Below are 14,293 nucleotides of genomic sequence, written 5' to 3' on the forward strand. Positions count from 1 at the left end.
ACGAGGGTTTCTATTCCGGTTTTCTTAATCACGCATGCGCTGATTTTATTGTCAAACTCCGGACAATTGTCACCCCTAGTATCAGTCTGAAAATTCAGTGTTTCATTCGGTTATAAATTAGAAGTACAAACGATTTCGAAAGAAAATTTCTTTAAAAATGCCGTGTGTTGGATGTGAAAAAGGTGAGTTTGGATATCCATAAACAAATTGCTGGCATAAGCCACTGCATTTTCAATTCATAAACTCGGCGATGGGGTGCATATAAACCGGGTGATTCATACGATTTGTATACCCTTGCAGAAGGTATTGTAATATTTGTCAGATCTTTGTAACATAGTGAAGGATATAGCTATGTCTGTCTGATTTATATTAGTTTTATTTTAGTCATGAAACTTTCGCAGTCTTTTTGCATGTGTACGCAGATCAAGTATATAAACGTCGCTAATCAGACGTCTATATCCTATGGCTCCTATATTCCAAAAACCGAAGCTCGAATAGGTATGGCATTTCAGCATTTCACCAATATTTTTCAAAGTTTTTCATAAAAAAACCGCAAAATAAGTTGATTTTCCGGATCCTCCGGATTTCGCCATTTTTCATAAGGGGTTAGCTTATCTTTTTTGGCGAAAAATCGAAGAAAATGAAATTTGTTAGCTGTGAATGCCATTCAATTGAAAATTTTATAACGAATTCAACGAGGTATGGCATTCCATCGTGCGCCCATTATTTTCCATGGTTTTGATCAAAAAAACGAAATTAAAGTGGATTTTTCCGGATCCTCCGGATTTCGCCATTTTTCATAAGGGGTTAGCTTATCTTTTTTGGCGAAAAATCGAAGAAAATGAAATTTTTTAGCTGTGAATGCCAATCGATTGGAAATTTTATAACGAATTCAACGAGGTATGGCATTCCATCGTGCGCCCATTACTTTTCATGGTTTTGATCAAAAAAACGAAATAAAAATTAATTTTTTTGAGTTTTAAGTACCAGGCCAACAGAAAGCTCAAAAAGTGACTGGGTATCTAAGCAAGTTGCGACTGATCAGCTCTTCTATTCGTAATGGCTGTCCTTTTCATAATGGCTGTCCTGATCATAATGGCTGCCACACAGCGGACTCCATTGGTCGCCCAATGGGTATCGCTCTTACAGAATAACAGCCGTTAGTTTTCTTTATGCAGCAAGAGCTTAGGCAGCCAGAGCAGGGATTTGGGGTCCAAAAGCCCCCAAATAGCGATTTAATCCCCCTTTGACAAATTCTGACAACGCATTTGCTAAACGCAGAAATCTGAAATTTGGACACTTACTAACGATTATGTTAGCCTGGTGTTTGAAATCGAAAAATCAGCTTTGGCTTGTCAAATTGGACCGGCAAAATCCTATTTTTCCCAAGCAAACTAGGCAATTTTTGATTTTGAAGTACTCGGGGAACAGAAAGCTAAGTAAGTGTCCAGAATATGAGCAAATGTCGACAGATCAACTGTTAGTGTTATAATGGCTGCCATACCACGTATTCCTATTGGCCGACCAATAGGAAGCAAGTTCTCTGGAAGGATACCGTAAGCTTGAAACTAAGCTCAAAATAGAGATGGGAAAACTGCTTGTCTTCTTCTTCCGTTTGCATGCAAATGGATGACTGCTTTATATCATTTCCTATCCAAGCTATCAATCCCTATAGCTGGCATATGTATTTTCCCGCAGTGCAAGGGTATTATAACTTCGGCTTGCCGATGTTAGCTTCTGCTTTCGTATGATAAATTACTGATCAATTTTTCTTCGCAGAATGCAAATGCACTCCCGAAAGGTGTTGCGAAAGCTGCAAGTGCCAAAATCCCGGACAATGTGGATGCAATTCCTCGAAAGCCTCCTCCTCGGGCGGATGTTGCAAGAAGGGAGGCGACACCGCTGGAGGCGATGCCAAGGGAAAGTGCTGCGGAGGCAAGAAGTAGAAGCCAAAACCCATTTAATGCCAGAGAAAAATGCTTTTTCGTTCCATTTATTTTTCGATGGCCATAACTGCTAGTGAGCTGTTATTATTAAATACATTTATTGTTTAATCGAAACAAAACCAAGACTTCTATACTTTTACTGCACAAGATAAACTAATGACCTATACCAGCATTGCGCCTTTGTGTTCAACTTTAATTGGTGGCAATGACGTGTTTTTTTTTTCTTTTTTCTTTATTTTTTTTGTAAATTAATTTTAATAACAAAAGGTGGCAAAATGAGGCGCTTAGCAAACCAGCCAACAACAATGTGCACTCTGTTTATACATAGATTGCTTATGGAATTCTATACCAAAGATGAGACAAGATGGAAAGGCAAGGTGTAAGGGTATAAGGGGGTTTACGCCTTAGATGGACAATTAAACAAATTAAATTCGTTAGCGATTTTTTATATTACAGCGTTAAATTTCATATATCTGTTTCAGACGCATATCGTATGTAAAAACAATTTAAAATTTCACTTCTAACAGACACGAGCCAGTTACTAAAGATGCACTTACTTTAAGTATACGTAATAAAGACCATCTACACTTCAATTAATGCAATATAAAAACAACTTCCTTGTAGGGCAATTAATAGCTAGACGATTTGTGTTTCTGGTTCTCTCACACTATAGAAAGTTTTAGATTTTTACAAATTAGAGGGGGTCGTCCTTTCAAAAATGGATCCTAGAGAGGCTCGTACCATTCTACTGGTCCATGGACACTTAATTGCGCTTCGCTTTGCGCTTTTTGCGACTATTTGGCGCCTGGGAAGAGGATGGGGCCGCTGGACTAATGTAGGTGGCTTTGGCCTTTTCTTCGTTGCTGCCGCCGAACTTGCGCCAGATGTTGTGGATGAAACCGTCGGCCTCATTAATGTTGTTGCTCTTGTTTGATTTGTATGCCACATTGTTGTTGTTGTTATTGTTATTATTATTATTGTTGTTGTTGGTGGTTACTGGCGGCGGCGGCGGCTGCGACGGTACCGGCTGCTGCTTCCTGTGCTGCGCTCCCTGGGCGTATTCTCATGAGCGCTTCACCTTGCCATTGGACGCGTTCACAGAGTTTTGGGAGCGGTAGGCGGCAGCTCCGCCTCCGCCCACGGCCATTTCGGTCGCATGAGTGGCCACGTGCTGAATGCCCTTCTCCATGCAGCCGTGGTAGATTGGCCGCATAAACTGCAAATTTAATAGGGATTAATATCTGCGAATCTTGTTTGGATTTCCATTTACTTACCCGCTCCCACATGAGCGTGGCAAAATCATCCAACTTGCCACCAAAATCGCTCAGCTCGCCGCTGTATCTATAATAAAAAAGAGATAAATAGCAATGTGAAACCACCGGATTAACAACTAATGGCCAGACCTTGCCCTATTTTTAAGAAAAATGTAATGGCTCCCCTCAAAATAACCTACCTGATGTAGGCCCACAGAGCCAATGTAAGCAGCGCCACTCCCATGACCAGGTTGCAGAAATTGGCGAACGTGTAGATACCAACCAAGCCGAAGATGCCGCTGAAGATGTACATGATAACGGCGCAGGCGAAGTACACCGCCGGGGTGCGGGCCGCCTTGAAGATGTTCTTGCTCTCGTTGTGCGCCCGATAGTTGACAAAGACCTCCTCGAGATCGTCGTCCAGCTGCACGCGGTACTTCTCGGTGAACTCCTCGCCGCCCATCTTGCGCTTGGTGGCGAACTGGAACAAAGCCTTGTCCTTGACCCGCAAGTGCTCCGTCTCCAGGTGGGCGGTGCTTAAGTACGGCCGCGTGCCTCCGCACACCTCCTCCATGAGCTGATTGTACAGCTCCTTGGCGGCGGCTACGGCGGTAAGGTGATTGGCCTCGGCGGTGGCCACCAGCATGCTCTTCGGCTCGGGCAGCTCGTTGCCCTTGTATATGCGCATGTACGACTGGAAGTACTGGATGAGATCGCGGGCCCGCACTCTCTGGCCGCTGATCTCCTTGTAGACCAGATTGTCCGGCGCCAAAAGCATGGGCACCAAGGTGCGCAGGCTATTCTTGAATTCGGGCGTGATGTCCTGCAGCCTGCCGTCAAACTTTGGGTTAGTGGCCACGTTAAGGCCGGGATGTGGCATGAGGAAGCAGGCCACCTCCGTGAAGCACGACGAGATGTGACGGCGGAGGGACTGCAGTTCCGGGTGCTGTTTGTCGGACACTTCCAGCCGCCGCTTCAGTATCTTGTCGCCGCCCAGCGCTCCGTACTCAGCCTCGTAGGGAAAGCTCCAGTCGCGGACGAGGAACTGCAGTCGCTGGAACGGCTTTTTGCCGGTGTCGGCCAGCGCCAGACGGCCGTACTCGGTGAAGAGCTGCAGGTGCTGCAGGTCGTCCTCCTGGATGTTCTGTGACAGGTTGTAGATCTGCACCGAGGACAGCATTGTGCTCAGTGCGAAAACGGTGGCACAATCGCGCACCGTGCTCTGGCTGTCGAAGGCGCCTTGTGTGTCCAGCAGGATGATGGCTATCTTGTCGCCGTTGGGATAGTCGTGCAGGAATATGTCTGACCACATGAGGATGCCGGTGGTATCGCGCTCGGAGCCGCCGCGCCAGGAGAAACCTTCCAGGGGGTCTGACTCGCCTCCCAGCCAATCCGTCGCATCGTGGTGCACGTACTGGGGATAGAAAGGTGGTCTTAGTAGTGATTGACAAAATATGAGGGTCAGGACCAACCTTTGAGTACATGTAGCGCAGAAAGAAGTCCAGCAGGAAGCTCTTGCCCTTTCGGAAGGCTCCCGCCACAGAGACCACGCAGACGAACCGGTCCTTGACCTCATCGCGCATAAGGACCTCGCTCAGCGCCTCCTCGTTGAGCACGAAGGTGTGCTCCTCGGAGGCGTTGATCACCTGCACTGCCGAGCCGCCCATTCTCGAATCCTTGCCTGCTATCCGGCTATCCTGCTGTCCTTGTGTGTTTTCTGTGGCTGAGTGTCTGGCTCCGTTGGAGGATTTCTTTCCGATTTGTTACTCTTTTCGAATTCGGCTTGTCAACTGCAAACAAAAACAGACAGCTAGGGTAAGTAAGGGCAAAATGTTTACTATGCTTTTCAGCGAATTTTCCATTTCCGGACCGGGGGAAAAACGCGAGTCTGGGCTAACGGTTAATTGCGCAAGCCTCTGCGAGTTCATTTAATTTTGGCACAGCCACGAGACACGAGCGACGGGCAGAAAGGCCTGCAATTATGAGAGGTGGCCAAAAATAAACCCAACCATGCGCTGCTCCGCGATGTCTGCTTTCAGAAGATGTCAGCGGCAGCCGCAGCATGTAAGCGGATTGTTCAGGTGCGTGGGATATATGTATCTATACCCAAGTACTTTGTATTTTCTACGTGGGCTGAAAGCAATATCGTTAGTGATCAATAACTGAGGGGAAAATTTGTTAAGACGCCTCAATAAGAAGAAAAGACAGGCATAACAACTTTAGTTATCAACCTGGTTACTTGTTAATATTATTGTATAGTTAAGTTTTAAAATTTATATTAAACATATGTAACATAAGAAAATAAAAGTATGCCCTCAAATAAGCCAAAGATCATTGGATGCAATCCATAATAGATCGCTAGACAATTAATATCTAAATGTAACCATAAATTTTAAGTATTAAATTATGTTTTTTATAATTACTGACCAAAAAATCAGGCTGAAGTACTGGTATTATTATCGTATGTGTAAGTACTTATATGAAATTTTGAAATGAAAACAAATTAAGGTGTTGAAAAATTAATTTAATTGTCACGTATGCAAACATCTGATGATGGAACTGCAATCGAACAAAACAGATTCCACAGAAAATTATATCGTAAGCTTTTAATTATGGAAAAATTTAGTATTCTTCGGAAACCAAACCAAATGAATAACTTGGATAATTTTCGGTCAACAATTTTAAATAAAATTCGTTTAACTAAAAGTTGATGATTAAAATTATTTTCGCTTTCTTGATGTTTAATTGTTAGCCAGGTCACTTTTTCAGATAAATAAATGGTCGCAGAAGTTCACATGTGGTATATATTGTATATTTGGAGGTAGTAAAGATAATAAAGTCTGTTTTTACTTTGAAAAACTAGAAAACCGTTCTTCTCAGCTGATAAAATCGATCTTAACGTTTTGTTTAGAACCAGATCACCGTTTCGTTTCCGCTTTGAAGGATTTTACCGGCCCAAAAATATTATTATTATTCCGAATTGGGTAAAATATTCAGCACAATTGAATGTTTGACTGTAAACGTGCGGAGCACATTAAAATTAATTTTGTTAGCTGCGCCGTGATGACGTCGACAACTTTTGTCGCGCTACGCAGTTTGACCACTTGGATTCTAATTGAAAGCGCAGTCGAAATAAAGAGAGCGTGCTACAAAAACAATCGGGGAATTATGCCAACCACGCGATTATCACCTGTCTCCCAAATAAAAGTGATGCTGAGGCTTAATTGAGTTTGATTCAGATGCGGAATGGGAATTTATAAGTAAAGACACGACCAGCGCGACTGTCAACCAAATCAAACTGCAGCAACAACACGCAAGCCACCGCTTACTCAATGGAATAGTGGAAAGAGAGCGGCACTCTCTCTTTCTCGATCGTCTCTCTTATTGGGGGCCCACATACAAAGAGAAAGCAAGAGAGGGGTGGAGAGAGTAGAGGTGTACCTGTAGCTGCAAGAAATTAGAAAAATTACACCTACTTAATTAACACATTGCCGCTTAATTAAAAGGAATAATTCTTTTGACAAAAATATGTTGGCGCGCAAAAACAAAGATTTCAAATTCAAAACCTAAACACAGCTGGCAATGCTACTAAGCTAAGCTTGTCCAGCATGTGTGGGAGCAGTTCAGACAGACGCCACCGATCGACAGATAACTTTAGTTGTCTCACTTGCTCTTCTTTGAGCTTGCCTTAACAGACGATGTAAACAAAGGTGTTGGAAAGTAACAGCAACAGTTGTGCAGCCCGCGTCGACGTCGGCAGAGCGATTAGTCAACTGGAAACATGGTTGCCGAGAGCAACAACAACTGGCTCGCTCAATAACAGAACAGCCAAAGAAGAAGAACAAACGCTGAAAATGTTGAGCGGGGAAAAAGAATAAATGTTTTTAATTTGCCTAAATAGTCTGCCCGTGAAAAGTGTTTAATTGGACCCCTAATCCCAGGCGGATATCAACCATCCGGCGTGCAGGAGCTGCTCATTCAAGATTTACAAGCCATGGAATTCGGTTTGAGAAGCGGACACCGCCCATTTCGGATTTGGCTTTCCAGCTGCCTCGTGGCCATGTGCTTGTGCCTTCCAGGAGGAGCACCTGCCCCACAGGAAGCATCTTCCTACTACTACGTGGGCTGCTATACGGCGCGAACGGACCTGTTTTACGAATCCGTGTACGCCAAAACGCCGCAGACCTGCATCGAAATCTGCGAGCATCAGGAACACCCCTACGCCGTTTTGTCCGGCGAAAAGTGCTTCTGTGCGAATCTCCTGGAGCCGATGCACCTGCAGGACGAGCAGCTCTGCAACACCCGCTGTGTGGCTAACAAAGCGCAGTATTGCGGAGGCGTCGGTGTACACTCGTACTACTCCACCACGGTGACCAAACAGCCGGCGCCTCATCATCTGAGGATATCCAACAGAACGGAGAACAGCCTGACCCTCAAGTGGGATGCCTACGAGGCCAGTAAACTGCTCCTGGCCGGCGGCGCAGAGGCAGTGCTGCCCAACCAGCTGCTGGAAAAATTCCTGATTCAGGCTCAAGTTATAAAGACCTACTCCTCGCTGCCCCCCTTCCCGCTGCCAGAGCTCATTGTGCAGAGCACGGAAACGGAGGTCGAGCTGACGGATCTGCATCCTGCCACTCTGTATAACATCACCGTGAGGGCCAAGTGTCGGGGACCGCAAACTGTACTAACAGAGTGCGGCCAGGCCTCCTTAGAGGCCCACACAGAGGTATGTTCTGCATGTATAAAGAAGATAATCCTAACTAACCCCCTTAATACATCAAATTTTAGGTGGGTCAGCCAAGTCCCGCTCCACCGCCGCCCAAAATCCTCAGCCGCACCGATCGCACCATCACCATAGAGCTATCGCCCATTCGCAATGACAATGGACCACTGAGTAAACTACTTGTCATTGTGGAGTATGTAGACGATGCGCTGAGTCAGCCATTCGATTCACAGCTCCTGGGCAGCTGGCTGCAGGCGCAGCAGGACGGAGTGCCTTACTACATAGCCGCCGAGTTGGACTACGATCGTCCGGAGGACAACCGCAAACGGCAATTTGTGGTGGGCGATGGCAAGCTCTATGGCCGATTCAGCAATAAGCCGCTAGACCAGCCAAACGCACATGTGCATATAAGTCTGGGAGTGGTGAGTAATGAACAGCTTTTTGTGTGCTAACTACTTCAGAACTTTTTAAACTCAAATCACTATTTCTCACTAAAACAAACATCCGTTTAATTTAATATGCTTTTCTTAAAACATATACTCATTTGCACTAAGCCACACTAACTAAAACCATTACTTTAATGTTAGTCTATACAAATATCTAAACTTGTAAATATTATTGCTTGAAAATTTGATTCCGTTAAGCGTTTGTTTCCTAATACAACAAAGATGTAAGAGATATATATAACAAACAAATTTCTCATACTAACTTTTGGGACGAAAAATAATTATTAATCTGACTAAACAAAATACTACACTTTCTAAGAATTTAGGTTTGCTCCCTGGTGGAGCATGTTAGTTTCTTAACTAAAACGCTGCTTAATCTTGCATTGTACCGAATGAGTAATTGTTAGAATATGTAGTATTTGTTTATTCGAGTTACTAATCATTTCTCTTCTCATATTTTGAAATGCTTCATTTCAACAGGGAAATGGAAAAGGGTTATGGAAAACATGTTCTACTATTTGAATTATGTGAATGTTAGGATTAAAAATGTAACTTTTCAACTAGTTTGTAAGTGAATTTTTGTCAATTAGCCATGTTAAATACCTTTTAAAAGATAATACTTAAAAATGCAATATAGACATTGGGGACGGGGAATATCACCAACACTTCTTATTCAGCAAACTTGCACTTTTGCACTTTTCCTCCTAAGCTTGTTCGCTCCCTATATCACTGCATCTTAGCAGATTTTTAATTCTGCGTGTAGATATAGTAGTCGCTTTGCGTACACTGCCGGTTCACTTCTACAGTGATGTAAAACCTATTAACTATTCAATTATTAGGTAAGCACCCTCGAGGGCGTCACCAAAACGATGTACAGTCGTGGAACCCACGATCAGCATGTGACTTCCCTGGACGACTTTAGCTACGCCACCTTCGAGAAGGGTCAATCCTCAGTGGTAGCACTGGCAGTGACCTGCGTGATCTTCGGCACCTGCCTCTTGATCAGCCTGATCGCCTACTTCTATCTGCGCTATAAAACTTGCCGAGGACGAAGATTAACCGGAGGCAATACCCATGAGATGACGCTGCAGACGCCAATCATCGAAAGGGAAAACAATGGTTTCCTGGTTGAGGACGATCCACCGCCTCACTCGCTGGAAAACTTTAAGCAGCAGTTGCAACTCTTGGTGGAGGGATTTGAGCGGATACCGAGGAATGCACTTCGGCTGAACGTCAACGATGTGGTCGGAGATGGACTCTTTGGCGAAATTATAACTGGAAAGGTGTCGACTAACGATTTTGCAAGAGATTGTACTCTGCACGTGCTCTGCCTGGATGATCTGAATGGAAGTACTCAGGCCCAGTTGCTGCGGGAACTTCGTCAGATATGCCACTTAAAGCGACAGGAGCACGTACTGGATTTCTATGGAGTGTCTGCAAGTCCAGATTGGTTTTACTTAATCTTCGAGCAGCAGCGAGTAAGTCTCAAGAGAAGATTGGTGGAGAGTCGTCTGATGGCACCTTCGCCACGCCTCACATCGCTCTCCGAGCAGATGGTGCTGCAGTGGATCTACGAGCTGGCCAGTGCCATGTCATATCTATCCAGCTGCCAAGTGGTGCACCGGCAGCTCTGTTCGCACAGTGTCTTCGTGACCGGCGACTCCAGGCTGAAGCTTAGCGTCTTTGGACCGCTGCATTATATGTCACCCAATCGCCAGCAGCCGGATCAGAGTAGATGGCTAGCTCCAGAGGTCTTGCGCCACCAGCATCAGCACTCCTCCCGCTCCGATGTGTGGTCACTGGCCTGCGTGGCCTGGGAATGCTGCTCCCTGGGCGGAACTCCATATGCCAATGCAGTGGGCAGCAACCAGCAGCTTCTCGAGGCCCTCCGGGCTGCAGTTCGTCCCGCACAGCCCGCCTACGTGTTCGGGGATCTCTACCAGCTGCTGCTCAACTGCTGGCAGCTGGAGCCGAGCGAGCGGAGCAGCTGCGAGGACGTGGCCTTCGGAGTGCGTCAGCTTATGACCTCACCACGGCATGCCCTCAGCTTCGATCGAGTGGCGGGCGGACTGGACACCCTGCCCCCGTACCTGCCGCAGCTGGAAACGATTGCGCTTCTGCACTGAGGTGCAGCCGGATAGAATAATTAACTTTAGTCGGTAGTGACTCATTCCAGCTTAGAGAAAATATCTCTTAGTATTAAATTCAGTTTTGTTCTTAGATAAGTTTACAATTGATTAGTAATGAGATTCTGGCTAAGAGAAATACAGCTTGAAAATCATTTGTTGTATAATTTACAGCCGGTATTGATTGAATAAAATCGTTAAACTTTAAGTAATGTCTTGAATTCTTCTTTAATAATATTAATAAGTAAACAGCTAAGAAGTTTGTGACTAAGCGGGTAGCAAACAAACCTAATATTAGGATATTTTTAATAAAAATCTTATAATGACATCAAGGGATGTCTCTTTAAAATTTATCATTTAACTCTCCTAGTTTGAAATCACTATAAGTCAAATTACGTAGGTATAACAACAACATAAAGTATAAGTAATCAGTTTTTACTCCAAGCACTTTATTAGTTGCACTGTTTTTAGATAGTGGTTAGAGCTGTATTAGCCCGACACTAGTATACAATATTTTGTTTTCATAATAGAAATTAGAATCCAAGTCCCTCTTGACTGACATATTAAATATTGCTTGAAACCATGTAAATATTTACATGCCATAGTCAATTGAAGCCTTGTTTTATGTCACAGATCGTATCTATAAGGTAGCTAATAGCTAATCTACAACCCAAAACAATAGAAACGACTTTCCCCACGCGAAACAAAGTTCAATCGAATGTGCTCGATAAAGAGCGAAAGATAAAGAGACTACTGACAGGCCCGGCGTCAAAATTGTGTAATAAAATTCGGATGAATGGCGAATGGATCTCCTACCAGACTGTGAATCCCCACTGGTGTTGCACAAACCGAGCAAAATCAAAAACTGAGCTAAAAACGATGAGAGAGAGGGCCAAACTTTGATCGCTGGCGAGCAGAAATTAATAATAGAAAATAAACGACGGCGCTGCACAAGTGTGTGTGGATCAAAATTGACGATTAATCAGTTTAAAGGTCTTGCACTGCATCTATTGTTTGCGATGTTGTTTAAGAATTAATTAGAGAAATTTTGGCAGCAGACGAGATTCTGTTAGATGCTATTAGTCATATAAAAAGAGTAGGGCACTTTATATGGTATATGTATGAATTGTTTAGGCCATAATCTGAAAGTGGCAGTGCACAGAAAAATATGCAGGTCGATAATAATATCAGAATAAGCAGGTCATATATTTACAGTGACAAACTTAATTATTGGCACAGCAAGCATGTTAAACTTTGAGGCTATTTTTCTTCTTATAATATGCTGATATTAAAATAAAACAAAATATTTTTAGATAGAATCATTAATTTTTTGTTAAATACAAGTGACTTCATTAATTTATCTTTTATAAATAATTTATTAAAAATAAAAAACCAAAGAATGGACCAAATTTGCCTGAACAAAATTATTGGCACACTTGGGTTTTAATTAACTATTTTATTAAAACTTTATCGATTTGCCCACTTTTTTTTAATTATCACATTTGCCTCTATAATCTTAATGGTATAATGATTAATTTTATAGCAAAAATTGTTTTAGTGCCTTAAAATAAAGGAAAAGTTGTTTGACTTTACAAGGTAAAAATAAAATCAACCGCATGTGTCCAAAAATTAAAATTTAATAAGCAGGATCAATGCAAATCGAAAGTAAACATTGGGGAAAGGATGCCCAGAAGCCATTTTTCCCATTCGGAGTCCTTTGCCGGATTTAAAGGACCCACGCAGTTGCAAAATGCAGGGCACACTGGCTAATCCATGGCTTTGAGAGGCCAGGAAAGCGTAAGGATCGTATAAAAGGACAATGTCAACCCCCAGATCTCCTCAACACGTATCGAAGTTGATGATAAGAAGAACTTTGGTAAGGATATTCACCCAACAGCCTTTTTTCAGGCCCTGCATGATGGTTTCTACAAACGAATTGAACCTAGAAAAAATCAATAGATTTTAAAAGTCAAAAACAACCTTTTAGTGCAGGGAAATTTATATCTGAGTATGCCAATCGACTTTTGGGTCCTTTCAACCTTCTCGTATGATTTAATAATCCTTTCCCCAAGCAAAGAGCTTATGTTAGAACCCTTTTCAAGCCGATGGATTTTTTCTAGGAGCAATTCATTTGTAGAAACCATCATGCAGGGCCTGAAAAAAGGCTGTTGGGTGAATATCCTTACCAAAGTCCTTCTTATCATCAACTTCGATACGTGTTGAGGAGATCTGGGGGTTGACATTGTCCTTTTATACGATCCTTACGCTTTCCTGGCCTCTCAAAGCCATGGATTAGCCAGTGTGCCCTGCATTTTGCAACTGCGTGGGTCCTTTAAATGCGGCAAAGGACTCCGAATGGGAAAAATGGCTTCTGGGCATCCTTTCCCCAATGTTTACTTTCGATTTGCATTGATCCTGCTTATTAAATTTTAATTTTTGGACACATGCGGTTGATTTTATTTTTACCTTGTAAAGTCAAACAACTTTTCCTTTATTTTAAGGCACTAAAACAATTTTTGCTATAAAATTAATCATTATACCATTAAGATTATAGAGGCAAATGTGATAATTAAAAAAAAAGTGGGCAAATCGATAAAGTTTTAATAAAATAGTTAATTAAAACCCAAGTGTGCCAATAATTTTGTTCAGGCAAATTTGGTCCATTCTTTGGTTTTTTATTTTTAATAAATTATTTATAAAAGATAAATTAATGAAGTCACTTGTATTTAACAAAAAATTAATGATTCTATCTAAAAATATTTTGTTTTATTTTAATATCAGCATATTATAAGAAGAAAAATAGCCTCAAAGTTTAACATGCTTGCTGTGCCAATAATTAAGTTTGTCACTGTATGTATTTCAATTAATTAGGACTTTCGTGTAAAATGGTTTGATATGCAAAATAATCAAATTGATCACCATATCATATAACAATTTCTCTCTATGTGACTGGCTTATCTGGGGATCCTTCTTATGAGCCGATAAGCAATAGATTGTCTTGTCGACGTGTAACCACTGGGGCTACTGGGGTCCAGAGCACATGGTTTTAAGCCAATTCGAAAGACTTTCTGTAGAGTATATAGTAAATGGAGCGCAACAATATCCAATTGCGACTTTTGAACGCTTACCTTGCCCAGAATTCAAGGTGAATGACGACGAGCAATTGAAGTCATCTGAATATGTATACATTCCCGCAAATGGGCAATAATTATTAATAAATCAAGCCGACGTAATCGGAATTCAGGGGCTTCTGCTAATGATCATCCGGAATTGGCCAACTTTCCGAATGTTTAGCATTTTGCCTGGCCAAATTGTTATTGTTTTTGTTACATACACACATGGAGACTTTTAGGAATGGAATCCAAGGAAACTGGTTGCTCACACACGCACACCAACGCACTGCCTACTGGCAAGCACGCACACTTTTAAAGCGTAGCCAACTGCGCAAATACTGCGAATTAACCGTCTGCCTTTGTTACTCACTTTAATTAACCATTTATTTATCCACTGGCTCCTCTGCACTCGATTTTTGGACACTTTGGTAGCAGAAAAATACGTATTTTGTTGTGCTCTGCTAATGGTGTGACCTTTCGCGGTTTGGCGGGAAATCGCCGGGAAGGAATGCTATTGAAGGGGAGCAATCGATGGTAGCTATCGATATTAAGTCAGCGTAGTATCGATAAGTGGGGCGTAAAGTTATCAAATTTAAAAGAGCTTGTGGAGTTGGGATGTTTTAATTGTTGGCAAATGTGTATTTTCAATAAAAATACACGGCAATTTTTAAATTGTATATTATAAT

The 14,293-nt window shown here is 42.6% G+C and overlaps 3 protein-coding genes across 4 annotated transcripts; 2 read left to right on the forward strand and 1 right to left on the reverse strand.

Moving 5' to 3' along the window:
- The first annotated feature begins 59 nt into the window (after positions 1-59).
- LOC108046612 (metallothionein-2) lies at positions 60-2,065 on the forward strand. The gene is made up of 2 exons (XM_017126429.1): positions 60-182; positions 1,780-2,065. Exons 1-2 carry the CDS (start codon positions 158-160, stop codon positions 1,944-1,946), a joined length of 192 nt encoding a protein of 63 aa, XP_016981918.1. The 5' UTR covers positions 60-157; the 3' UTR covers positions 1,947-2,065.
- Positions 1,978-14,102, reverse strand: LOC108046610 (atlastin). Of its 2 annotated transcripts, none has more exons than XM_017126427.2 (5): positions 13,978-14,102; positions 4,672-4,989; positions 3,400-4,613; positions 3,221-3,287; positions 1,978-3,162 (listed from the first exon to the last, which is right to left on the reverse strand). In XM_017126427.2, exons 2-5 carry the CDS (start codon positions 4,864-4,866, stop codon positions 3,010-3,012), a joined length of 1,629 nt encoding a protein of 542 aa, XP_016981916.1. In that variant the 5' UTR covers positions 4,867-4,989; positions 13,978-14,102; the 3' UTR covers positions 1,978-3,009. The 2 variants fall into 2 exon arrangements, with proteins under 2 accessions (XP_016981916.1, XP_016981917.1); XM_017126428.2 differs by lacking the exon at positions 13,978-14,102 and adding an exon at positions 6,390-6,499.
- On the forward strand, positions 6,912-11,031 carry LOC108046609 (putative tyrosine-protein kinase Wsck). The gene is made up of 3 exons (XM_017126426.2): positions 6,912-7,925; positions 7,988-8,344; positions 9,208-11,031. Exons 1-3 carry the CDS (start codon positions 7,194-7,196, stop codon positions 10,492-10,494), a joined length of 2,376 nt encoding a protein of 791 aa, XP_016981915.2. The 5' UTR covers positions 6,912-7,193; the 3' UTR covers positions 10,495-11,031.
- Positions 14,103-14,293: the final 191 nt, after the last annotated feature.

This window comes from Drosophila rhopaloa, unplaced genomic scaffold (assembly GCF_018152115.1).
Source record: "Drosophila rhopaloa isolate 14029-0021.01 unplaced genomic scaffold, ASM1815211v1 contig_167, whole genome shotgun sequence".
NCBI classification, from domain to species: domain Eukaryota; kingdom Metazoa; phylum Arthropoda; class Insecta; order Diptera; family Drosophilidae; genus Drosophila; species Drosophila rhopaloa.

Bases quoted from the DNA above. Each gene is read 5' to 3' on its own strand.
- LOC108046609 (XM_017126426.2), top strand. From the start codon at position 7,194: ATGGAATTCGGTTTGAGAAGCGGACACCGCCCATTTCGGATTTGGCTT. The intron at 7,926-7,987 runs GTATGTTCTGCA...ATCAAATTTTAG, and splicing joins CCTTAGAGGCCCACACAGAG to GTGGGTCAGCCAAGTCCCGC. The intron at 8,345-9,207 runs GTGAGTAATGAA...TTCAATTATTAG, and splicing joins TGCATATAAGTCTGGGAGTG to GTAAGCACCCTCGAGGGCGT.
- LOC108046612 (XM_017126429.1), top strand. From the start codon at position 158: ATGCCGTGTGTTGGATGTGAAAAAG. The intron at 183-1,779 runs GTGAGTTTGGAT...TTTTCTTCGCAG, and splicing joins GTGTGTTGGATGTGAAAAAG to AATGCAAATGCACTCCCGAA.
- LOC108046610 (XM_017126427.2), bottom strand. From the start codon at position 4,866: ATGGGCGGCTCGGCAGTGCAGGTGATCAACGCCTCCGAGGAGCACACC. The intron at 3,288-3,399 runs GTAGGTTATTTT...TTTTTATTATAG, and splicing joins GCTCTGTGGGCCTACATCAG to ATACAGCGGCGAGCTGAGCG. The intron at 3,163-3,220 runs GTAAGTAAATGG...TTAAATTTGCAG, and splicing joins CCACGCTCATGTGGGAGCGG to TTTATGCGGCCAATCTACCA.